Source organism: Lutjanus erythropterus, chromosome 22, assembly GCF_056507025.1.
Source record: "Lutjanus erythropterus isolate fLutEry1 chromosome 22, fLutEry1.hap2, whole genome shotgun sequence".
In the NCBI taxonomy this organism is placed as follows: domain Eukaryota; kingdom Metazoa; phylum Chordata; class Actinopteri; order Lutjaniformes; family Lutjanidae; genus Lutjanus; species Lutjanus erythropterus.
Genome location: NC_139338.1, coordinates 4071567 through 4099185, shown reverse-complemented (window position 1 = coordinate 4099185; position 27619 = coordinate 4071567). Strand labels below are relative to the sequence as shown.

At 37.9% G+C, this 27619-nt stretch overlaps 1 protein-coding gene across 1 annotated transcript in view; it reads left to right on the top strand.

Annotated features, from left to right (window-relative positions):
- cog5 (component of oligomeric golgi complex 5) overlaps positions 1–27619 on the top strand; it is an 85411-nt gene that overhangs the window by 43442 nt on the left and 14350 nt on the right. Inside the window, exons 8-13 of the mRNA XM_084710590.1 lie at positions 7152–7311; positions 8925–9037; positions 9144–9221; positions 13812–13893; positions 21413–21617; positions 23466–23627. Coding sequence (XP_084566716.1) covers positions 7152–7311; positions 8925–9037; positions 9144–9221; positions 13812–13893; positions 21413–21617; positions 23466–23627 — 800 coding nt within the window. The remainder of the gene's footprint in view (positions 1–7151; positions 7312–8924; positions 9038–9143; positions 9222–13811; positions 13894–21412; positions 21618–23465; positions 23628–27619) is intronic.

Genomic DNA, 27619 nt, shown 5'->3' with positions numbered 1-27619 from the left:
CGTCTGTTCAGTGTCCATTATGACATGTTGCCAGTGTCCAGAGGAGTGTTGTTGTTGTTGTTTCAGCTTCGTGTTCCAGCGGTGCAGCCATGTTCTCTTTTGTTCCTGCTTGTAATGGAGAGATGATAAAACGTTGATCAGGCCAGTAATAGTGTGCAGCACTATGAGAATCACGTGTCACGACCTTCTGGGTCTTAACGTCACAGGACATCTCACATTTTCTAATTACACCTCTCATCATGCTGCCGAACACCTCTCATTTCAGTTCAAACCTTCTGCAGAGAAAACAGTAAAAATAGTGTTTCTGTATTTGATTTTCTGTCATGTTTATGTTTGCTCTCTTGTGCTGATGTTTCACATTAAAACCTGCTAGGAAAGGAAGGAAAAATTCCCTCTGAGCTGCTGGAGGATGCTTAATGTGAAACACCTGAGCAGAAAATGTTGAGTTTCATTGGATTAGATCCTTCTTAGAAAAAAAAAGACTGGTAAAAGTAGAAGTACTGATAAAACTTCTTTACTGCAGTAAAAGTGAAAAAGTATAAAAGGAGAAAGTGACCCTCTGAAGGACATTTCTACCAGCTCTTTCTGTGCAAAGCTAACTGAACCTGTCCTCTGTGGACTGTTCCTCTCTGTGTGCGTCTTCTAAATTGTTTTCATCTTGTAACGTCTTCTACATCATTTTTGTCTTGTCAAATCTTGTCATGTCTTTTATATTGTTATGACTTGTTACGTCATTTATATCTTACTGTGTCTTTTGCGTCATTCTCATCTTATGTATTATTACATAATTTTCGTCTTATCCCATCTTTTACATCATTTTTGTCTGACTGTCTTTTGTATCATTTTCATCCTGTTATGTATGATGTTGTTTTTGCCTTGTTACAGTGTTTTTGTCTTATTATGTCTTTTACATTGTTTTCGTCTTGTTATATAATTTTCACCTTAGTACGTCTTTTATAACATTTTCATCCTGTTACATCTTTGATGTCATTTTGGTCTTCCTGTTTTGTTACATTGTTTTTGTGTTATTACGTCTTATTATATGCCATTTTTGTCTTAGTACGTGTTGTCACATTATTTTCATCTCATTTTCTTATGTTGTTTCATCTTGTTACGTCTTTTGTCATTTTCGTCTTATGTTTTGTTGCGTCGTTTTCGTCTCGTGACGTCTTTTCTTGTTCTTGTTCTTTTCATGTTCATTCTGCCTTTAAAGCTAAAGTGATGAGGCTGTTTTGAAAATGAAGAGGTAGAAAGTACAGATGTTTGGTTAAAATGTTGGGAGTAGAAGTAAAAAATTGTCAGAAAAAGAAATTCTCAAGTAAAATACACATACCTGAAAAACATACTTAAGGTACAGTACTAATACTTAGTTCCCATCTCTGACAACAAGAATACAAGAATGACATTTTCCAGTATATACAGGTCTCAAACATTATTAGGACTACAACTAATGATATAAATATGCAAACATACAGTGACTTTCACAAAGAGAGCAGTATGTTTCTGAGGAGAGGAGACAGAAGTGGAAGCAGTGTGTGAAGGGCCAGTACAGGATTGAAGAAGGATTAAAACAAATTCAGGCAGATGAAAAGCAAACTAAATATATTTCTGGAATGTGTTTGACATTTAGAAGGGCTGGTATTTACCTCATCTGGGATGATTAGAATATTGCCTCATGTGGTTTCTTCTTTGTGACATTTTAAAAGTGATGAATATAACAGAATTATAAAAACATTGCATTTCACAAAGATTAATGTAACAATGTTGTGACAGTCTGTCACAAGGTGTGTTCTTCACTGAAACTGCTGCTGGACTGACTGTTAGATTTTAGAACATCAAAAACACTAAAGTGATCTTTTTTTAGGGAAAAAATAAAACCACTGTACTTGTGGTTTGACATGTTTTTCAAAGTGTAGATAATTTACGCTATTGCCAACCACTTAAGTGAAAATGAGCCTTGAGACCGAGACTTGAGATCTGCTTATATCTTTGAAAATATCAGCACTGTCATCAAGGATGCTGATTGGGTCAATTCTCAGAAAGTGATATGTTGAAACTCAGATTCAGAAATACTCTGATTCGCAGAAGGGAAACTGTTGATGTTACAGGTGCTCTCGTTCAAGAAGAGAAAAAAAAATATAAGCATAGAGAGTTATTAGAATAGAAAATAAGAAGTATGGAAAAATGTATACATTCTACTAAACATATAAAAGAGATAATAGAACAAGAACAATAATAATAAATATATGCAAAGTGTGTAAAGGTGCATGTCCCTTATCTACAATATGTAATAGAAATATTACATTGGCTGGCCAAAAAAAAAAAGTCTCACACTCTCACACACACATTGGACCACCTTAAGCTTTGATTACGACACACATTCACCATGACATCGTTTTTCGTAAGTTTATATAATGTCACAACATTTATTTCTGTTCAAAGTTGTGTTAATTTTTCACCAAGATCTTGTATTGATGATGGAGAGTCGGACTGCTGTGTAAAGTCTTCTCCTGCACATCCCAAAGATTCTCAGTGGGGTTCAGGTCTGGTCTCTGTGGTGGACAATCCATGTGTGAAAATGATGTCTCATGCTCCCTGAAACACTCTGTCACTGTTTGAGCCTGATGAATCCTGGTATTGTCATCTTGGAAAATGTCTGTGTCATCAGAGAAGAAAAGATCCATTGATGTAAAAATCTGCTCAGTCAGTATATTCAGGTAGTGAGCTGACCTCATAATGTTGCTGAAGTCGACCTGAGCAACTGAAGCAATCCCAGATCATAACACTGCCCCCACAGGCTTGTACAGCAGGCACTAGGCATGATGGGAACATCACTTCATCCGCCTCTCTTCTTACCCTGATGCTCACATGACCTTTTTCCATTGCTCCAGAGTCCAGTCTCCCTAACAAAGTGAAACCTTTCTTACCGATTATCCTCACTGATAAGTGGTTTTCTTAAGGCTACTCAGCTGTTTAGTCCCAATCCCTTGACTTCTCTTCACATTGTGTGTTTGGAAATGCTCTTACTTTGACTATTAAACATAGCTGTGAGTTCTGCTGTTGATTTTTTTATGATCTGATTTCACCAAACATCATTCAAGATTTTTTTCCGACCACATTTCTTCCTGGAAGATGATGGTTCATCACTATCCTTCCAGGTTTTAATAATGTGTTGGACAGTTCTTAACTCAGTTTTAGTAGTTTCATCAGTCTCCTTAGTTGTTTTCTTTGCTTGATGCAGGTCAATAATTTGACTCTTCTGAGGGTTCAATAACTTGTTACCAGCTGAAACATATTAATCACTGCAGAAATTATCCACTGGAAGGATCTGAACTATTTGCTTAGTTAAATCCAGGTGGTGACTTTTTTTTTTTGGCGAGGCAGTGTGTAAATCTAGAACTGCAATATTTGGGGAAAAAAAACAATGAATAGAAATATGAGAATGGATGTAAAATTATGTATAAAAAATCTTTGTGGTTCAAAAACCCAGCAGACAAACAGGAGCTGTTTCCACTGTACGTTGCAGCTTGACTCAACGTACTTTTGGTGCCCCCTCATTGTAGGCAGGATTCTTCAGCTAATCATCATAGCAAGGCCCGATAAAACTTAATAAGGGTTGAGTGAATAAAAAATTAAGGTCACAATTTGTAGTCAGCATGCAGTATGCCTGTGACGTATGAAGTCGTATCGTTGCATGCTTACTTATCAAAGAAATTGAGTTGAGTTATGGATTATCTGAAGCACAGGAGATATTAATATCCTCCATTACAATTTAAGGAAAGATTAGTGAATTTTATAATGTTAATGAAGTTTCCCAACCCCGCTAAAGATTTGGGAAAAATATCTGGGGATGTGTTTAGATGAAAATATATATAAAACATTTGTGAAAGAAAACATTTTCCATTTACAAGTAACAATATCCAGGAAAGTTCATCCATAAATTCTATCTCACTTCCATTTCCAAAGTTAATACACCCAACTGTCCAAGGTGCAGAACTGTGGAAAGAACCTGTCACCTGTTGAAAAGTTTTTGGAGTTCAGGTCATTCATTCAGAAAATCGGTCCTTAAAAATAGATTTTAATTTAAATCCTTGTTCGTATTTATTAAATGATATGCTGGATTTCCAATTGCATTAAAAAAAAGAGCAGGATATTAATTACTATAGCATACTTAGCAAAGATATGTATACTTTTATTTTGGAAAAATGTAATCCCTTCCCCTAACCCTAACCCTTTATATACATACCATATATATATATATATGTATGTATGTATGTATGTGTATATATATATATATATATATATATATGTGTATATATATATATATATATGTGTATATATATATATATATATATATATATATATGTTATGGATTATGAAGTTATTGTTACCATTAATTTTGTCACTGCTTTTGTTGCATCCTGTTTTCAAAATTTTATTTATTTGTTTTTTTGTTTTGTGTATTTCTGAGTATACTCTTTTGGTGGTGTTTTTTTCCTGTCCTTTATTTGCTCTTTTGCTTGTTTGACTTTCTGTTTTGTTCTGTTTATTTGGGTGTGTGAGGGTGGAGGGCAGGAAGCAGGAACAAAGGACAACTCAGTGTACTTTGTTATGATGGTGCTGGCTTATGGTACACGCCTCGGAAAAAAAACAACAACAAAAAAAAAAAAACGCTAAGTGAAGATGTAATGTCATTTGCCCAGCAGAAGTGAATGTTTTCCAGTATTGTTAATTAAAGAATTTGAAAAAATGAAAGCAGTGTAATCAGGGCTGTGAAGTTTCACTGATCTCCTGTATCTTAAGAAAACCAATGGCTGTCTGGGAGCCCGTGAATAAAACTGATAATATGATATTGTGAGGCCTTTTAATATAAAACGTCAGTGCAAGAAGTTTTGATCTAATTCACAGCGGCTTTCATGCTGAATGAAGAGATAAAGTGAGGTTAAACAGGTTTGTCAGAAGCTGGTGGCAGAGTGTGAAGTTGCGCGATGCTGGTACTTTACAGTTCTCTCCAAAGTCTTAGCTGCTGGTTTTTACTCCTACGTCTAGACAATAAGCTGTTTTTCCAAAATTAGACTCTTTCCACACAATCACACACACACACACACACACACACACACACACACACACACACACACACACACACACTCTCCTCTCTCCCCTGTGTATTCCACCCTCAGTAGAAGTATTTTTATCCTGACTACTGCTGGAGTAGCCTTGGCTAGCAACTTCTGTCACTTCGTTATGTGTGTGGACATATGGGGCTCTGGAAAAACACACACAGACACACATATGTACCGTATACACACACAGTGACAGCTTCTTATATCAGCGCGGGGAGTTGTTTATTGTGTATTGAATGTTATGTAAGCAGTTGGACGTGCTGCCTGGGCTGTGTGGGAGCAAGTTTCACCTCAGCGCTCTGATTGTGCCAGCAGAGACCCTGTAGCCCATCTGTTGAGTGGGAGCTCAACTGACCCACGTAGAAAAAAAAACTCCTCCTCTCTGCTCCTCTATAAGATCTCCTCTATATATATATTTTCTTTCCAAAAATATGAAATTTGGGAACAGATGATGTGACCCACTGCTTCTTCAAGCTCGCCTAAAATGAGCAAATGCGTAAACTAGGTTTTGGAAACCTAAATTTAAACTTTCTTTCTTTTTTTGCCTTGATCAAGTCTATTCCGAAACTGATTTTGTTCTATAGTTTAGAAGCCATTTTACATTTTCCACACACCACCATGTTTTTCCAATTTATAAATCAGACAAAAGACTTTAAAGGGCTTAAAAAGCATTCTTATTCAATATTGAAGTCTTAGATTTTATTTATTTTAAGTGGGATTGTTGTTGCAGGAGGCCCAAACCTGTTTTTTGTGGACAGTCAGCACATTCAGACCTTTAGCAAACACTGTCACTACTGTTAGCTACAGTGACAGAGGACCTTTAATTTGAAATGACTATAGGTGTTGTGTTTGTGTTAGCAGCATAATGTACTACAAATTTAATTAAAACATGACCAAATACACTTAACAAACAGAAGGGATTTTAAATAAATATAAGCCTGCCTCAAATAAAGGCCTGCTGCCCTCTGTAGTAGGGAGGTAAATAGTAGTAGGAGGTAAATATAGGCCCCGGCCATTATTTGAGAGAATATGGTGACCTTCAGTCTTCATATTCTCTCATCATTTTGACTCAACCCTTTGGGACAAATCCACTTATTCACTGTTATGCCTAAAGTGGCGTAAGAAGGTGGATATAAATGTCTGTATCAGTTTTTGTCTTAGGAACAGAGCTGGAGTCAGGACGTGGTTATCCTAGCTTAGCATAAAAACTGAAAGCAGGTGGGAAGAGCTAGCCTGGCTCTGTACAAATAAAAAAAACACACCTACCAAAACCTGTAATACTCACTGATTAACATGTTGCATTTTATTTGTTTACTCCAGCAAACAGAAATGTAAAAAATGTAATGGCCTCTTCCTTGGTCCATGCAAGTTTCATGAAAATGAGGCCGGTTGTTTCTTACATAATCCTGCTGACAAACAAACAAACAGCACAGAGAACATAAACCCCTTGGCGGTGGCAGATATCAAAATAAAAGGCTCAATGTGATGCATTCAAATAGTGTCTCTTACTTTGAGCTCTAAACAATCTTTAACACAAGCTGAAAGAGCTAAAGTGTCACTTGAAGATTCAGTTCCTCTAATGGCCCAGTCAGTGTAATGAAACAGTGTAAAAAGCATCAGAATGAAAAGCTTCAATCTCTGCAGAGATTTCAAGAGTTTGTCCTCATTAAGAAAATAACTCAAAGAATATCACGCTTTGAGGCGTACTGTGCACAGACTTAAAAAGTCAGGACAAAGTGCAGCTGTGATATTTATGTATTTGACCTCTTTGTCTCTTCTCCAGTGTCTCCTCTCTTTTGTTTTTCTTGTCTTGACTTTGCCTTGCTGCATGTTCACAGCTCTCTCTCATTAAATCAATGTAAGGTGTATTTTTAGCTGCTGCTGGCACCTCTGTACTTGCCGGCTTACTGAGTGTTTGTGTGTGAAACTACCAGAGCCATTAAGTTGATTTCATTGAGTTAAAAACGGCGCCGTGGACGCCTGCCAACTTCACTTCTCTCTGTCTTCCTCTCTGCTTTTGTCGCCCAGAATCCCACCCAGGTCGGCACGGCCCTGCAGGTCTTCTATAACCTGGGCAGCCTGAGGGAGACCATCAGCTCTGTGGTGGGGGGTTACAGGACCACCATACAGGACAACATCACCAGCGCTCTGGACATCAAGGGCCTGACGCAGCCGGCTAACCCCAGAGGTAACACCCAGCAAGGATGTGGTTCACACACTGGATACACTGCCCTCATTTCTAAAAGATGAAAGACAATGAAAGTTTACGATTTGACCTAGTTTATAATTTAGCTTCATCCAGAATAGATTATTATACCATGGCTACAGAGAATAGTCGTTTCAGGCTTGAGGGCGTGTGTTATTTTCATGGCTCTGATGTAGCGCCCACATGATTGTTCTAATTAACACGCACAGAACTTCCAGATAACCTGCCCTGATTAGGCTGAGGATCCTTCCCCTGGCAGTTTTCATGTTTTTAAGATTATATCACTAGAGGAGTTCACTCAGTAGAGTGCAGATTCCTGTAAGGCAACAGATGATGAAGCACCTACTGCAATGCCACCACAGCTGCCAGATGCAACCAGCCAAGATTTGCAAAGTTCTGCCAACATTAACATGACCTCCACATACGTTGTCCTGAGCTGAAACAAGCTTTGAAACTGAAGCAGTTGTTGATTACTGGCGGCCCCTAGTGGCCGGTTAAGAAGAGCGAGAAGTCAGCTATCAATGGCTGTATAAAACAGAGCAGTCATAAAACAAAATCACTGTCTCACAGTTGTTTGTCTCCACCGACCAGTAAAGTTATAGTTCACATCCATGTCTGTCCACACTCATATGTCTGTAGTGAAAACTGAAGGAATTTAAGAAGGTATTTAATAAAAATTAAGCACATTTTTGGCAAAATGAAAGTTCTCACTCTACATGTGTGATTCCAGTGAATAATTTGCAGGTAGAAACATACTGTCTTCCAGGAAATCAATACAAGTCTGTGTGAAGTAAAAGGGGAGTTTTTCTTCTAAACACATTTTTCAAGCTGGTAACGTGCCAGAGCCATGGTCCCCCAACACTATATATAAGCCCCACCAACCGACACATGAACAACGCTGCTCACTTCAGTTCCAACAACCAGACACAGAAGAACAAAAACACTAGAATCTTGTCGCTGTCCTCTGGCTCTGGTGGCTCAAACATGTCTGGACATGTCCAGTAGATGGTGTGTCCATGTTTCAGGTGGTTTTCAGGTTGTAGTGATGTTTGACACTAAGACTGAGTGGACATGCCCTCAGTGTTTTAGAGCAGAGAAAACTGTTATTTGTCTCACAACTGTGAGAGTTTTGTGATGTGATTTTTTTTATTATTTAATATAAATTTGCTCAGATGGTTAATAACACTTGTTTCACTGTGGAACAGATTTATTGTTGCTTTATACAAACTTAAAACAATATTGACTATGAATTAGGCTCCAAAGCTGCAAAGTTGTTGGTGAGATTATTACAGAAACAACGGGCAGAAATGATGGTCCATGAACTGCATGATCCAAAAACAAATCAACTTAAATATGAACCAAAAGAAATAAGAGCTACACTCAGAGACTATTAGAAGAAGAAGAACTCTGCTGTTAATCATCAGCCTCAAATCAAGATAATAAAACATTTCTTGACTTCTTGGACTCACACTCTACAGGTACAATGCAAAATGAAGGGATGACAACAATAAATACAGGTTAAATCCAGAAAGTGATAAAACAGATGAAAACAAGAACAAACAACCAAACAAACCAAAGTGAATTTCTCCCCCCAGGTGCCCCGGGCAGAGCGGTACTGCCGACACCAGGCAACACGGCAGCTTTCCGTGCTGCTTTGTGGACCAACCTGGAGAAGCTGATGGACCAGATCTGTGCTGCGTGCAGACAGGTACGCAGCTACACGAGACCACGCACCGGCTGTACGGCCACATTAAAAACTGAGGCAGTGAGCTGATGAATGAGGTGTGAACTTTTCTTTGCTGCATGTTTTCCAGGTGCAACATCTGCAGAAGGTCCTGATGAAGAAGAGAGACCCTGTCACTCACGTGTGCTTCATCGATGAGATCATCAAGGTGGGTGGGCACCAGCGCTCTGGGGTTTGGTAGAGTAGTTATGATCATAGGACAACAGTGACAAGGCTCCAATCTGACCATGTCGTTATTAACGAAGAGGAGAAGTTATTATCTAGTGTTTATGTTGTCTGATATTTTTATTTAGTCTTATTTGTGTGTCACATGTTAGTTTGTATCATATTTAGTTAGCCTCATCCTGTTTATCTTTTTTAGTCAAGTTTTAGTTGACCAAAAGTTTGGACATTTTATTCTTTAGTCATTTAGTCTCTTGAACATTTCAGTCAATCAATCAAAAAAAAATAAATAAATACCAACACCCCCATTCCAAGTTTTGGGGGAAAACATATTATTTTAAATATTTATATGTATGTGAAGCATATGTAATTTTTAATATGTTTTGCTTTAATTTTTAAAAAAATTCTAATCAATTTAAAAATGTGTTAAAAGTCTTCAAAATCAAAAACTAACAACACCTGCTGATAACATAGGGGTAAAAATGTGCTATTATTGTCATCTTTGTTTTAAAACCAGTTTTTGTAATGAAAATGTTGGCCCTTTAAGGTTGTGTCCCAGATTTCTGTCAACTCTGTCAGATTTTTACAAAAACATGATGTAATCAAACTTAATAATAATAAATAATATTGCTATTTCATATCAGATCTGTCTCAGCCATAACATGTCGACTCTGTAGTCCTTCTAAATTAAAGCTAAATAAGAATTATGGTTTAAAAATGTGTATTTTGATTAACATTAAGAGAACTCTGAGACACTTTAAAAAGCAAAATGGCTGCTCATTACGACTATGCTGTGAAATTAAAAAATGCAAAGTTGACGTCTACATTTAATGAAAAATTAAATCTCTAGGATGTTGGCCTGTTTCAAGGTTTGATAGCCAAGAGTTTGATCTTTTAAAACATATTTTCCAGCATAATTGAAGAGTAAAAGTCAAAAACACCTCAAAATACTGTTTTGTACCATTTCCCAAGAATAACTGATGTATGTGTGCAGAAGAAAGCAAAATGAAAGAGAGACAGAGGAACAGCAGCTTCCAGTCACCTGAATCTTAGTAGTAGTCGTATCAATAGTTATCATGGCAGCCATTAACACATTATCATGACCATCATCAGCGTCTCACTCTCTTACCTCCACAGAAACCAAATCAGAGCGGGAGACTGTTACTATGGAAACAAAGCTCTCACCAATTACCCAGAGATGGAGGTGTGAGTTGGAGACCTAATGACATGTCTAAATGCAAGGCTCCTCAGCAGCACAGCTGCACTATCACTCCTCACTGTCATGAGCACAGTGACATGTGTCCACAGAACACACACACGTTAATGCTGCTAATGTAGAGAAACTGCATCAAAATAGATACTGCTACGAAGGAGGAGAAGCATTCAGACACCTGAGACGTGGATTGTGATTAATGAGCTGAAACTAATTCTGCAGAATATTTAGTAATAATCAGAAGTGCAGTAGAGCGTAAAGCTTTACATTCAGAAATAGCTATTGCAGCCGTCCCCGGGGACTTTTTCTGCATAGTTACACAGGTTAGCACGCTCTTTTGCACTATTTTTTTTTTTTTTAATTCTGGGATCACTTGTTTTGTCCTCCCCTCAATCAAGGTTTCTTCATGTCATAGCAATTAACTCACCACCCACTCATTCTACAGGGAGAGAAAACCAGTCTCTTCTGCTTTGAAAGCTGGTGAAAGGAGAAGATCATTCATACTTTGATTTCCTCCAGGTTTCATTATTGTGACTCCCCTCTTTCAGCTCGCAGCAGGAGGAATATCTTCTGCGCTGCTGCTTGTGCCGCCAGACTATTAACACGCTCAGAGAGAGAAGACTGTGTTACTCTAATCCCTGCTGCCACACTCTGGTTCTCTGTCAATTTTACAACCGATTATCAGATGTTAATGCTGATTTTTGGATCTTAGTGTGATCAGGCGATGGCTCACATCTCTGATTTGTTAAGCACCTACAAGTCTGCTTCAGATCTTACTTGAAGTCTGAGCTTCTTATCTGTAGAACTTTATTCTTACATGAGTATCACTTATTCTTGAGAATGGGGACAAAACCAGGGGGTTTTAATTTTAACTCTTCAGTTATGCTGGAAAATCTGTTTCAAAAGATCAAACTCCTGACTATTAAACCTTGCATTGGGCCAACCTCCTAGTAAGTAAGTTCTTTTTAATTAAATGTAGTGTCTTGCAGAGCTGACAAAATGTTGCATTTTTCATTTCACAGCATAGTCGTAGTCAGCAGCTATTTTATTTTCTAAAGTGTCTCAGAGTTCTCTTAATGTTAATCAAAATACACATTTTAAACCATAATTCTTATTTATCTTTGATTTAGAAGGACTACAGAGTTCACATGTCATGATGGAGACACATCTGATAGTAATAGTATTGAATGAATTTGTCTAAAAATCAGACAGACAGAAGTGAGATAGGGGCTCTTAGGGAATAGCTAACCCTTTTTATGCCTGATTAAATCATGTTTTTATACAATAAATAATTTAAAGCAGACCAAAACATTTTATGGATTACATATATTTCATTTAAATAAATCCTTAAAGAATAACTTTTCACCAAAAAATTGCAAAGAAGAGTGAGAAGTTACCATCCTATTTCTGATTGAGAGGAATGAGTTGATTCTCAGGTAGGTCACTCTCCTCTGGTGACTCAAACATGTCTGTCTTTACAAGTTCAATAAAGCTGCTTTATAGATTATCCATTTTTCAGGTCATAGTGGCCTCTAGCTTTTCAGAGCAGTGAAGACTGCTTGTCTTTTTCTAATTTTAGAACCTAATTTAGATGCTTGCGGTGACAAACTTGGAACACTTTTATAATTGCTTTACCTGTACTTTAGTGATTACTTAAAGTTGCTTTGGAAGGTATCAAGTTCTTTTGGTTCGTGAAAGGTGGCATGCCAGAAGAAGTTTGAAAACCACTGGTCTAAATGAAGGCTAATTTGGCTAAACCAAGCTAGCCAGCAATTGGCGAGTATTTAACATCAGCATTTCTTCACACCTCTTCTATTGATGTCAGCCGCAGTTATTGGGGTCAGTGATTATTTGATTAATCTGGTATCTCTTAACTTCAAACCTTCTAAGCTTTTGTTTTGTTCAAAGTAAGGGGAAGATCTAAAGATCCAATGTTAAAGATCAAAGTAAGTGCTCTAATATTACAGATTGTCATCGACGAATATCTTTTCTAATAAAATGTCAGGTGTAATTAGTAAGACTGATTTTGCCAGTATGAAAATTTCCACACTGTGACATCGCTAACACATTCCAGTTCCTCCACAAAAGTGTAGGATGAGGTTGAGGTCAGGGCTTTGTGCAGGCCAGTCAAGTTCCTCCACAGCAAACTGGGAAAACTGTTTCTTGATGGAGCTAGCTTAGTACAAACTTGTCTAAACCATCATGTTGCATTATGATTTCACTTAATTGGAACCTGGAAGTGTCCCAGTCCAAGCCAAAAAACAAACCCTGCACAGTATACGTTTCTGTTCTTTTCTATTCTACTCACATGCAGTTGGCCCATTATAAAAGAAAAAAGTGAGAGACAGAGGTAACAGCGAAGGTGCAGAAAGTGGAGTGAGTGACTATGTAATGGATGTGAGGAGGAGAGGTCAGACAGCTGGGTAGCAGACCTGCAACAGGCGTCTCTAATGGAGGATTAGAGGAGAGTATACAGACACACATGTCCAATCCCATTAGATAATTAAAGCACTTTCCTTGGTCAGGCTCTGTGTATGGAACTGAGAGTGTGTGTTGGTGTCTTTGCCTGTGTGACAGCACTCACTGCTCTCTTTCTTTTCCATTATTAGTCACACCAAGCAGTTTTTTTTTTCAGGCTTTGAGTTTGTTCAACACCTCCTCATACCTTAAACAACAGGTTAGGCTGATTGCCAGTGACTCACAAAACAACATATATGACTGGTGGAGAGTATCAGCAACAGGTATACTGGACATTAAAACTGTGATGTTAAACACAGGGTTGACATTGTAAAACGGTCGCAGTTTGGTTAGGTTTAGGCACCAAAGCCACTTAGTTAGGTTTAGGAAAGATCATTGTTAGGGTTAAAATACGCATGTCGTAATATGTAAGTCTCAAGATGTAAGTGGCATTAAATATGTGGTTAATGATGTGAAATGTCACAATTTGGTTAGACTTAGGCACCAAAACTATTTGGTTAGGTTTGGGCATTAAAGCTACTTGGTTAGGTTTAGGCACCTAAAACTACTTTATTACCTTTATGTACCATAAACTACTTGGTTAGGTTAAGGCACCAAAAACTATTTGCTTGGGTTGTGGGTACTATAAAGTACTTGCTTAGGTTTATTCACCAAAAGCTACATAAGTTAGTAAGTTAAATTTAAGCATTAAAAACTACTTGCTTAGGTTTAGGCACCAACAATACTATGGTAGGTTTAGACAGTAAAACTACTTGGGTATGTTTAGGCACCAAAACTAGGGTTAAGTAGAGAACGATCCTGAGACCAAAGGTCAACATGTTATGCACAAGGCCTTGAAGGATGTCTGATAATCAGTGTATTTCTCTTCTGTGTGCTTGATGACAGGATGGTCAGCCTGATATCCTCTACACCTTCTGGAACGATGTAACCAGCACACTCAGTGAGGAGTTCCACAGAGCAACTGAAGGTAAGACTAATGTCCCCACTTCAGTTCCCAGTTTAAGAGGACGCTGACAGTTTAAATGTCAAATCTGCTAATTCGGGGGAAAGATGCATCACTCAAAGAGTGTAAATCTTCAAGGTTTCTCTCTGACAGACAGACAGCAGATAGCTGCGGCATCACCAGCAGCAGCACAAACAACTAGTGGGAGGCTTCATTTAGTGAGCCATAATCATCAGGCTGTAACAAGAGCACAGTTAACAGCAGGGAATCAATGGGGCTGCGAGTAATAAACAGCCTGTTGTTCATGGAGCTATCAGAGCATTGAATCACTGTTGGCCTGTGCTACAACCTTGCTTTGTATTAAGCCACTGTTTGCAACTGCAGTTTTTACAAAGTCATACGGAGAGTAGAAACAAATGTAGTAATTAGACTACAAACATACAGTATGCAGAAATTCTCAACCTCAAGGAGGGAAACTACACATATCCCCAGCTGCACATTTGTGACACCTGCATGTGGAAACACCTGTATGAAGTCGTGTAGCCTAAATATAGTCTAAGAAGCAGTATGTTGTGGTACTTTTTACTGCAGACTAACTTCATGAATGATGTATTTTAAGAAGTGTGGGTTGTTTATGGGCAGCATGATTCTGGACAAACTGTAAGTCACATTTTTTTCCACTTAGAAATGAGATCACAATTTTGGTCTAGTTGAGTTCTTTAAGGAAGAGTTTTTCCTTCTAAACACATTATACATGTTAGAACAGTGTTTCTCAAACTTTTTACACAGCATACTACTGAAGAAAATTTTGAGCTCTTCGAGTACCATCACTACAGTGGACATTTACTTTACTGCTGCTTCTTATATAAGTAGAGTGTGTTTATTTTCAACACGGCTGCTTGAAATATTCTCCTCCTGGTCTGCACTTCTCTTCATAATTGTTTATGTGTGGAGCCATGATTGTGGTGTTTTTTACACCATCTGTTTTCAGTCTCTACATTTCACCTCCACTCTCCATCTCACCAACACAGTTTAGCTCATAATTACCAGTAATCAGGCTGATATTAAAAATAAAGGAAAGACAGAACTTATTTTAAACAGCATTCCAGTGATCTCACATTTTATGTATTTTCATTTGAAATTTTGTTGTATTTTGATAGTACTGTTTTAAAGTACATTTCTCGTACCGCTAGAGTCAGCTCGTGTACCACAGTGGTACATGTACCATAGCTTGAGAATCTAGGTTAGAATATAGATACTGAAAAGTGAAAACACAGTTTAACTATTGTCCCAGATGTCTGTGTTTGGGATTTTTTGGTTGGACCTGAAACATGGCTCGGTGCCATGGTCCCCCAACACTACATACTTAAGCCACATGAGCCAGCACACAAACAACGGCACCTCACCCTCCCTAACAGTCAGTTGTGAATGTACCAGCAGTGACTCGCTCAGTCCAAATCAGCCCAGCAGTTCACTTCAGTTCCAATAACCTGACACAGAAGAAAAAAAAAACATTCTGTCCCCATCCTCTGGCTCTGGTGGCTCAGACATGTATGGACATGCATCATTTTTCATGATTTTAAGACCTAATTTTATATACTTGGTGATTTTTTTTAATCCTTTAAATTTGGCTGGGTGGTTATTAACATGTTTCTGTGGTGTGACAAACTCAGAACACATACTTATTGTTGCTTTATACAAACTTAAAGTTGTCTCATAAATGTGTATGAAGAAACAATTATGCATCACTTCTTTTGTTTTTTGTTTTCTACTAAATTTTACTTTTTTTTAAATTTTTTTTTTTTTACCAGTAATAGTTTTTGTTGAAAGTATTTCATAAATCATTATTTTTTTACACCATAGACTTTGTTCATCATTACTCTTTAATATGTTTTTGCAAATATATAAGCACAAACTATAGAAAAAAGAAAAACAAAAAACACTTAAGGTCGTATTGGAAAAGCTTAAAAAATTGACATTCATTAATTTCCTTTAGATGACAGTGGTATGGAAATTCATTTATCCATACCCTAAAAAGTTATAAAATACATCAAATGGGTTAAATTGCAGTATTATAACCATTTGACCCAATATGACTGCTTACTTGCAGTTTTTAAGACAATATAAAATTATCCCTTACATAAATATCCCTGTAATTTCAATAAAGTCTTATAATATAGCTGTTTCGAGCTGTAACACTGAACTTCTACAGTTAACTAACCAAGTCTGATTAACATCATCTAAAACAGATCAAACTGGAGTGTATTTATACATCTTCCTACTCAAGAAATGAAAATATCTGCTCGGCTGCCTGTGTGAATCTAATGTTAGCTCAGAGATGCTCTTGTCGCTTTCTTCTAATTTCATGACACACAGTGCCAAAAACCGTTGAGGAATATTTTTGATTTTGTATCCACGCATTCCGACATCTATTTCTTCTCTGCTTCTACATGAAAACGGGTGTACAGAGTGTTCGTTCCAAAGTTATGTCACTGATTGCAGCACATAGGCATCAATAAGAGGAATTGATCATGTCAGGCTAAGTGCTTCTCAGGAATTGAACAGTTTGGAACTGGTTGTAAATGGGCTCTGATTGTCCGTTGTACCTCTTTAATCAGCCCTCTTTTGTTGCTCATCTCTCCTCATCAGAGTCTCTCTGTGGTCAACTGGGAATTAAAGCAACAAAAAAAAAGAGAAAATAAATAAATAAATAAATTAAGAGCGGGTGTGTGAGTGAATCTCTTTAAGAGTAGGACTCAGAAATAAGAAGCAATACTTAATTATTCTAACAATAACATCTCTCTCTCTCTCTCACACACACACACACACACACACACACACTTGCAGATCATATGGAGGCGTTTCAGTAGAGAGTTGTCTGATTACAGGGAATAACAAAGTGAGAACAGGCGAGGCGGATTTGGCCGCTCGCTAACATACTTGGCTTCACACTCGCACTTTACTGAAAAACCCGCAGTTTCTGTCATGCTGTGTGTGTTTGTGTGTCTGTACGTGGACACAAGCTGTGTGGCGAAGACATTCTGGAGCAAAAATAAATAAGGAAGGGTGAAGTGCTTCTTAATATGTGTGTAGTATATATAGGTGTTTGTATAGACCTTTATATTACTGATATTACAGGTTGTCCTCAGTTTGCCTTTGACTCTTGTTCTCTTTATTTTCCTGTCATTCTTTGTTGTGTTGGATTAAATAATGAGGCTCATGATAACAAAGCATCAATGAATGTATCTCCTAACAAGTATAGTTTTTGCATATGTTTGACTTGTGCCATGAATTACATGTTTGTCAATTTAAAAGATATTTTTTCAGGTCAAGGAAATCATAAATTGTGGTAGATTTGTCGTAGTTTAGTTTTGTGTGAAACCACTAGAGGTAGCAAAAGTCCACGTATTCTTTACTCAAGTAAAAATACAGATACTTGTGTTATAAAAGACTGGTAAAAGTAGAAGTACTGATTCAACTTCTTTACTCAAGTAAAGGTGAAGAACTGTATGCTCTGAAATGTATAAAAGTAAAAAGTTTCCCCCTGAAGGACATTTCTACCAGCTGTGTCTGTGTGAAGCTAACTGAGCCTCACCTTTGTGTCTCCCTCTCCTGTTGTTTTGGTCTTGTTACGTCTTTTACGCTGTTTTCATCATTACTTCTTTTACCTCAGTTTTGTTGTACGTGTTTTACCCTGTCACGTCTTTATGTCATTTTTGTCTTGTTATGTTTTTTATATAATTTTCATCTTGTAGTTACGTTTAATGTCTTTTTTTCTTGTTGCATATTTTAATTTTATCTCGTTGCCTCTTCCATGCCGTATTTTTGTTACGTTTTACACTGTTTTCATTGTTACTTCTTTTATGTCATTTTTGTTATATGTCTTTTTGTCATTTTCGTCTTGTTACATCTTTCATGTCATTTTTGTCTTGTTACATTTTTACATCATTTTCATCTTATACAGTTTTTTGGCACAAAGATTAGAAATTAAAAAAAAAATGCAAAGCAAAACATTTCATAAATTACATGTATTTAATTTCTATTAACCCTTAAAGAACTTTTACCAAAAAAAATGGAATTAGAGTGTTGGTATTAATAATTTTTAAAGTTTTGTTTGTGGTAGAACATTGTCACAATTCCAAAAAACGGATGAAATTGCCATAAAATACACTTGATACCTTTTATCACCTTCCTTTAAAGTCTTCACTGCACATGTTGTATGAGTCTGTACATGTATGGATGGAAACGGCAACTTCACTGGCTGTCAGAGGCTTTTTCCAACTTGTATTCTTCACCCCAGCTGACGCTGACTCAAGTGACATCACTTGAGGACATTTATCAGACTTCACACAGCTCCCTCTGGAGACACTAAAGCTTTTTTCACATACGTTCTCCCCAACACTTGGAAACACACTTTGATGTGTAGAATCAGTGGAGTTCCCCTTTAAGACACTAACACGGTGCTGGTTTTGGTCTTATCATGGGATTTGTCGACTGTAAGAAAAATCCAGAATAGCCTCTGTCCTTTGGCATTTTTCAGTGGCCCACTGATGTTAGCAGGGTGTTTTGTTTCTTTGTATAATGGACACTTGCCGAGTGACGGTGACGCTTTTGCTTCCAAGCCTCAAGCCTGTTCTCTGAGTCGTCATCGTCTGGAATCAAAGCTCTTCTTGTAACCTTTTTCTCCTTTCTTTCTACCTCCTCCCATCGTCTCATGGTGCTGCATTTGGATATAATGATGTCATTATTCACTCTCTGTCTATCAATCAGTCTTTCTCATGCCAGCCTCCTCTGGCTTCACTTGTCTTTATTCTTTTGTTAAACTCCCACCTGCCTATTTATTAAGTTTCACAGCAGCAGTAAAAGATCACTTAATTAGAAAATAATTATATAAGCTAAGAAGCATGTTGGAGATACTATCATGCTGTTTGCTAATGTAGATGTAAAAAACAAAAGTTGTATAATACCAGAAAAATACTGACCATAAAAGTTGACCCAATCTTCTTCAATTTTCTCACCTTCTATATCTCCATCTCTGTGGGACGTACTGTCAGATATTCTGAGAGGAAATGTTCTTTCCTCTCACTTCTCTCCAGCCGTCTTTCTCCTCTCCCTGTGCCCCCATTCCATACTGTTCTGTACGCACTGTTCCTGTCACCATTTAAAAAAAAATTAGATTTAACATAACCTTGAGCAGAAGAAGAACCTGAGTAAAAGAAAACCAAAAGACCAGCAACAAAATGAAAACAAGGAATACAGGCTCTAAAACCAACACATTCCTAAAACAACAGGGTTAGGTGGAGACATGATCTATAGCTGGACCTGGTATGGTCAGTGTGCCCCTGAGGACCTAAATGAGGACTGTCTACCTGTTTATTTTTTTATTCGGCAAGCAAGGCAGACTCCACCAGTCACTGGCAGTGGTGGAAAGATACTGAAAATTACAAGTACTGTTAGATTACTGAAATATTACTCAATTCCAGGTACTGGTGTTAGAAAAATGCTGAAGTAAAAGTACAAAGTATTCTTCAAAAACTGTAGCAGTAGTTACTTTTTAATCATTGATGTTTGATGCATTATTAGTATCAGCCATTCAATCAAAGAGGTTTCTGTTTCTCCAAAACGTCAGTCTAATTTACTCCAAACTCCTTGTCAGTTCTGCTCAGTGATCACTCTTGTCTCTATAAATCCAGCACATTAGTAGTACTAAGGATACACGCGATTAGTCGACTATACGATTAAACATCCTCACCCATGCTAGTCAGCACCAGAAATACTAGTCATTTAAAATATTAATATTTCATTCATGCATGATGCCAGTTATCTGTTGCCTCTAGTCGGGGCTGCGGCTCTGTCAGATGGCAGCCTCTCTCGCCCAGCTTGTATTCCCCGATTGCCCTGGCACCCCGGTTGTTTATACCAGCAAAGTCGGACAGATGAATGTAGACTGTGACAGAATAAGCTGATATATATATATATATATATATATATATATATATTCACTTGACTGGAGAAATGTGCCCACATTAAGCACATACATGGACATAAACCTGCAAGCAGTGCTGCTGCTGCTGCTAGCACTGCTAACGTTAGCCACACTGTGTGTCAGGCTGGCAGCTAACGTTAGCTCCGTGCCCTTTACCTGCAGACTCTGTGACCCTCTTCAGTCTGAAAAGGTGAAGCGTTTAGTGCGTTGTTGTCATGTTTTGTACATTAATGTGTAAGGTTTGTATTGCACAGCGCAAAGTAGCGCACATTTCAGCAGCATTTAAAGTACGATTTGGTGACTGTTGACTGTGATTAACGGCTTCAAATGGCTCTTAATACACACAGTATTTTTTTTTACAGTGTTTAACATTATAAATTAATAAATTCTGTTAAATTTTAACTGCTTTCTGGGTGTTTTCATAGTGTTAGACTAGTCGATTAGTCTAAATTAAATTTTGCGTTTAATCAACAGCGAAATTAGTCGCCAGGAACATCCCTAGTCGCTACCAATACTAGTGAATTTCCACTGTTCTCAAAACTTAATTTGATACCACAGTAAAAGACAAAAACAAGAATAAAATTGTCATTGTTGTTTTTCTTTGCCATCTGAAATGAAAGCTCCTCTGAGCTTGTAGGACAAAAGGCTGAGGGGGAGATTTACTGAGCCTGCCACAAATCACTGTCAGGAGAGGGAAAGTTATGCAAAAGTGATTTCTGCTCGGGTATTAAGTCTGTTGCCTTTTCTCTCACATTCTCTCCCTCTTTTCCTTTGTTATTTGAACAGAATAGTAGTACACATCTGAAGATCTGTACTATATTTGCTATCCTGGTGTTTGGCTGCACAGTGTAGAAAAAGAACATAGTCCAAAGTTTCAAGATTGAACCTACAGGGTGAGAGGAAGGTAGAAGGAGGACTACTGCACACAGTATTTCTAGAGGTCATTAATACACCCGCCTGTCGTAATCTGTGGTATTTTCTAGAAAAGTCGATTCAAACCCGCCTGACCCGTGGGTTAACTGGGTTGATCCGTGCATCACTACCTTTTCTTTTGGACGTATGGAAGTGGAGCTGTAGCTGCAAATGTTGCTGTCTTCCATGTGTAGATGTAGTTGTTCAGTGTTAACTGGAGTTCTTCTTCTCCTTCCTCTGACATTTAACAGCAGACTACAGCACTTGTAAGTGTTCATGTTGTCACTGTCACATCCAGAAGAGTTGTATATCTGCTACTAAAAAAAATGAGTCACAATGTCAAAATTCAATCATTACTGACTCTTCCAGCTGAATTTCATATGAATCCGTGTAGCCAATTACAAGATCTAAACTTTTTGTATTTGTGCCGCCTCACACCGAGCACAGACATGTGCATTACTATAACTTGAGACAAAGATTTAAAAATGCATGATTTCAAAGTCCAAAAGCAAAGTTTTTCCACCTTGGTCCAGATATGCTGTGTTACCAAAGCGCTCAAAATTTGCTGATAAAAACTAGTTGCTTTTCTTTTATACATAATAATCAGTTTCCTCACCACCTTTCCTTTTTCTCTTCTCTCTGTAGCCTCGTCCTTCCTGAAGCAGGCGTTTGAAGGAGAGTACCCAAAGCTGTTGCGACTGTACAACGAGTTGTGGCGCCGCCTGCAGCAGTACAGCGCCAGCCTGCAGGGGGCGCTGACAAGCAGCGGCGGGATGGACGCATCTCTGGACATCAGCGCCACAGAGACGGACAGTCAGGACCTCTTCACGCACGGCAAACAGGACTACAAGTGAGCAACCACAAAGACAGCAACACAGCAGGGTGTGATCACACATACAGGCTCGTTTGTTTGGTGTGAACCACAGTGGAAAAGTTTATTTTGGAGCATATTTGTGTTTTTTTGTTAAGATCTATACTTTAAGTACAAGTTCAGTTACAAGTGAACAAACACTTCTTGTAAAGGTTTGTTCAGCTCACAAGCAAGAGTTTTGGTCACCTGTTGAGGGACCTTGTAGAAGGTTTTGGATAATTTCCATCGTGCACACATCCTGCTTAATTTAATTTAATTTAATTTAATTTAATTTAATTTAATTTAATTTAATTCCTGTGAGTTAAAAAGGTACAGCACGCTAATTTTAACTGACTGCCAGTGTGTCAACTCTGTCAAACAGAATGGAAAATCAAATGGAGTTGATGTCTTACAGAGTTGACAAAGTGTTACTTTTTTTCATTTCACAGTCATAGTCGTGGTGAGCAGCTATTTTATTTTTTACAGAGTCGACATGTTATGGTTGAGACACATATAATAGCAATGTTATTTAATGAATTTGTCTAAAAATAGAAAGGAATACTGCTCAAGCACTGGTAAACTTTCTATTTTTAGACAAATTCATAAAATAATATTTCTATCAGATGTGTCTCAATCATGACATGTCAACTCTGCAGTCCTTCTAAATCAAAGCTAAATAAGAATTAATGGATTGTGATTAGCATTAAGAGACACTTTAAAAAATAAGATGGCTGCTCACTGCGACTATGCTGTGAAATTAAAAACGTTAACATTTTGTTAAGTCTACCTTTAATAAAAAAAAATAATTAGTAGGAGGTTTAATAGCCAAGAGTTTGCTATATTTTCCCAGTACAATGTGACATAACATTTAGTTGTACTTTGAGGGACATTTTGTTGCACCGTAACAAGTTATTACATAATGAGTTTGTACACAGCTGAGACTCTGTTAGAGAGGGACTGACAACCTGCAGAGTGGAGATAAGGATTCATCATTGACTGTTAAACAGTATTGAACAGATCACATATCTGTCAGACAAGACTGATCTGTTCAATCCTGTTTCTCAGTCACAGCCATCATTACATTTGCACGAGCCTAAAACAGTGTTTGTGTGTGAACATCTCTGCTGCATCATTATGAAGTGATGCGCAGTTAGAGCATTTACACAAAGAACAGTCAGCTCCAGTCAAACAGCCACTTGATTAGGATCTGTAGAAACTCTATGAAGTGTAGGTATCAGGAGAGAACTAATGGGATCGGTGGCTCTGCAGGAGCAGAGACAGTATATGAAAAGCAGGTAGGAGGGAGAAGAGTGAAATGAAGGAGCAGGAGCACGGAGGAACAAAGGGATGATGTAACAGGTGGATGGAGAGGGAGTGAAGACATGTCAGAAATAAGAAAAAAAGTCTTTTCTTGTGTGAGCGCTAATGACAGGAGCGTGTGAGCACATACAGATGTTAGATAACACAGGCAGAGTACACACCAGTCAGTCAAACACACACACACCTGTAGTAGCATGTCAGCGCTGCAGGATGAGACACGGTGGCATTTTGCTTTCCTTTATGTCTGCAGCTTAAGTGCTCCATTAATAAATGTCAACAAAGATATTTTAGCCAATTAGAAGATATTATACGTCAATATGAGACATGGTGGGTATTATAGTACCTTCATGGATTTGAAATGTTTGATCTTTAAAGGCTGCCTTACAGTAATGTGATGCTATTTTCTGATGTGACTGTCCCCTGTAGCTGAGAGAAAGGAACAGCAAGTTCCTCTTTGTGTTCAGCCTGTTTGTCCTGCGTTTCTTCTCTGAACACATCAGTCGTGTGTGTTTTTGTGTCCATCTGCAGCCCAGAGAAGGCTCTGAAGGACTCTCTGCAGCCGTACGAGGCGGCCTACCTCTCCAAGTCCCTCTCTCGCCTGTTTGATCCCATCAACCTCGTGTTCCCCATGGGCGGCCGCAACCCGCCCTCCAACGACGAGCTGGACAGCATCATCAAGACCATCAGCAGGCAAGTGCAGCACGCGCCAGTTTGGCTGCCTTACAGCCAAGACCCACTGGAAGTGACAAAATCATTTCAGCGCTGCCTCTGCCACTTCTTGTCTCCTGACAGTGTGTCGACATGTCTGAATGCTATTGATTTATCCTGCAAGACGTTTCAGTTGCTCAAGCTGTTATAGAATGATAGGCAGTGGTCGAAGCAAGCTTTAAGGTGGGAAAAACACTGTCACACAGCATGAAGTGACACAAAATGTGATTTATTCTGACAGAGTGGTGTCGTCCATTAAAGTCAGTACAAACCATATTAACTCAGAGATGCTTTAGGATGTCAGTCGTCCCTGTCAAGCCCACCAACCATTAATTCATTTCAAACTGTTCATACTCCTTCAACTGATTCTTCATACAAATTAAAGTCGATGTAGCTTAGCTCCCTCCTTACTTTATATTTTGCATCCTTCATTCCTTTCCCAATTTTCCACATATTTATACTCTTGTCAACTTTTATCTACTCATTTATACTTTAAGCCAAAAAATCAATTTAGACTTTATAATGTTCCATATATTTCAGTTTTATTCAGCTTTTAAATCCAATTTATATTAATTAGAACCCTTCCCACTTATCTGACTAGGCTATTTACACTCCCTTAGCTGCTTCTTCATACAAATTAAAGCCAGCAATGCAGTTTAGCTCCCAGCTTACACCTTTTTACACCCTTTATACCTTTCCCACTTCTCCAACTATTCATACTATGTTCTACTTGATTTATGGAGCTTTACAGTGTATTTCAGCTCATTGTTTAGCTGAATGACTCAAAACGGTTAGAGACTAGCTGCTGGTCATAGCATTTAGAGCATTTAGAGGATAAAGGCCAAGATTTCCTTCTCAGGAGTTGGTGGAGACCAAAATGGAGCTAAAAGAGAGAATATTGGACTGACACTCATCAGATGCACACAAACACGACTACAAATGACTGACAGTGCTGCTTTGTTACTGCTGCTGTTGCTTGCTTAGTTCACCATATCAACTTAATATATAATATGTTGCTGTTGGGTTCATAACCGCTGTTCCCACGTTGCCAAAAAAAAAAAAATATATTGCAGGTCTAAGTTCTTAGCATACTTTCAAACCAACTAGCTGCTTCAGAATGGCCATGATATAAAGTGGGGCAAAAATCCTGCAGTCAGTCCAATGAATCGGATAAATGTGGATGACAGTGAGCATTTTTGGAAAGTCTCTTTGAAAGCATTATGTTTGCACTTGGTTGTACACAAAAAAGTGAGAGTGTGAAGAATGAAAAAAGTCAGCTTGAGAGAGGAGATCCACCCCTGCCCACTTTCACACACTGTACTCCTGGACAGTTGTTTACATGTGTATAATTGTCAGTTTGAAAGTTTTGGACAGTTACAGAAGTTTCTGGGTGCAGCCCCCCACTGATTCCACTGATGCTGTGCAACAATCTGATGAGCACTTAGCCCGAAGCGCACTGAGGCTTTTATTTGCAAAAGCATCAATATTTTAAACTTTCAAGCTCTTCCTCCTCCTTGCATCACTGGCCTTATTTCATGCTTGTAATGAAAGGCAATGCACTCGCATCCCATTGAAAAAGAACATTGTCAGGCATCTCATCCCGCTGGTCTTCAGCTTAATGTTCTGTGCTTCATGTGTTTCTTTAGGAAGATGCTTTTTAAGATCCAAAGAACTGAAGAAACCCAATTAAGCGATAGGGCTCCACTGTTTGAATCAAAATGACAGTTCTTCCTCAGTGTTACAAAACAGTTGTTGTCTGGGTTTTTTGTGTATTTTAGGAGCTGTGTGTACCAAGAAGGGTTTTTCTGGCTTAGGAACAATTTATACGGCCTGCAGTAAACACCAGAGGTGTGGAAATTGGATGACTTCAGACTCAACTTGACAAATTCAAAAAAGACTTGCAACTACACTTGGATTTAAACACCAATGATTTGTTGCTGAGTGTCACTTGAAAAAAATTATAACAAAGATCATTTCATTCTCATTCAAAAACTGCACGGTGGTCAACAAAAAAAAAAAAAGTCAGGGTTCAAAGTGGTGCTGGAAATCCTTGAAAACAATTCAATTTTAATGTGGTGTTTTCAACGTTGTAAAAGTGCTTCAGTTTTGGATAAAGTGCTTGAAACTGCTTGAAATTGTAACTGCATTACATTCATAATTAATCGCTGTCTGACTGATTCATTTGCATTTTAGATAAAGAAATAAAACAAGTCACGGCTCAGCCAGGTTGATTAGGACACAAAGTCTACTTACAAACAGATGACACTATTTGAAACATCAGATTTTGTAGAGTTAGCCTGTAATTTGTCACCCGTCTGTAGATTCACAAAACATAATTTTGGTTGTTTTTAGCTGATACAATCTGTCAAAAAAGTGAAATAAATCATTTTGAGTTCATACAAATAAATATTCATGGACTTGAAAGTCAAAGCATAGGACTTGAGACTTGACTCAGGACTTGCTTATCTTCACTTAGGACTTGTCGGTCTTGACTGGTTATTAAATTGCGGGCATAGCTTCCAGGTCTGAAAATGAAGCCAAAGCCCAAGTGCCTTAATCCTGCATTCTTTCTAATAGCCAGCAGGAGGTGATACCACTGGTTGCAAAAAGCAGTCTGATTGTATGTAACCTTATGGAAAAATGAGCTTACTTCTCAATTGATTTATGACCTCAGTAAACAGTTTCCTAATGGGTTTATGGTCTCAATTACTAGTTTCATGTTCTTCAAAACAGCATGATGTTCATTTTGTAAATTTTGTTCTCATTTAGAGTAAAATGGACAATAAAATATGTCCCTTTAGGGTGCAGCTGCTGTGTGATTGTTGAGTTGTTCTCAGAGTGTCAGTCCAACGCACCAGGCTCACGAAACTGGAGATTCTGTCAGTACATTGCCTATTTCTTGCCTAATTTTTACTTGACTGCAAAGATCTGAGACTTACTTGTGACTTGCAAAGCAACGACTTGGTCCTACCTTTGGTAAACACTCATGAAATGTCATTGATTATACACAGTACATATGAAGAAATGACAGATGCTCAGTTACTGCAGTTGCAGCTTTTGTTTATGCAGTTTTCTATTCTCAGTTAAATGTCAGCTGTGGCTCAGTCTGGTAACTAATCTCACACTAAAATAGAAGCATTTTTCAACACTCACAATGAATGTCAACCCCAGATAATGGCACAGTGACACCAAAGACAGTACGTTAGAGACACATTTCTATTCAGACACACAAAGTTGTTTTTACAGGAACATGTTTTCTTCACCAATTACGACTAACTGGTATTAATAACTAGACCAGTATCAGCATGTCAGTCTGAAGTATAAAACTCTCTACATTATTAACACTGAATTTGAGCCTTAAAATGTGTGGGGCATTTTACATGATATTCTACATGCCGCTGTTGAGACCATTTTATAAAAATGTATCAATTTATATTATAAATTTTTGTCTTTGTCGTTCTGTCTTCATGATCTGACCAAAGAAAATCACCCATTCTTGAGAACTGGGACAAATCATGTCTTACTGAAAAACTTACTGCAACACTTTAATTTCATTTGTGTGTGTGTGTGTGTGTGTGTGTGTGTGTGTGTGTGTGTGTGTGTGTGAAAATGTATTCTTTAAGTATTTATATATATATGAAAAATATGTGATTCATGAAAAAAAAAAATCTGTATTTTTTTTTCTAAACTTGCTCTGTGCCAGAAAACACGCAGACTTTTTGTCCCAGACAAAAAAAAATCAAAAAATTACGATGTAAAAATCTTAAAACCCTTCAAAAGCTAAAACTAACAATACCTATTGATAACATAGGTGAATGTCAGTGTATGCATCTTTGTTTTAAAATACATTTTTAAATGAAAATGTTGTCCCTTTGAAATTACAGATTTCCATCAATTTCCATCAGAGTTTTACAAAAACATGATTTAATCAGGCATAAAAAGGGTCAGCTATACCCTAAGGACCCCTGTCTCAC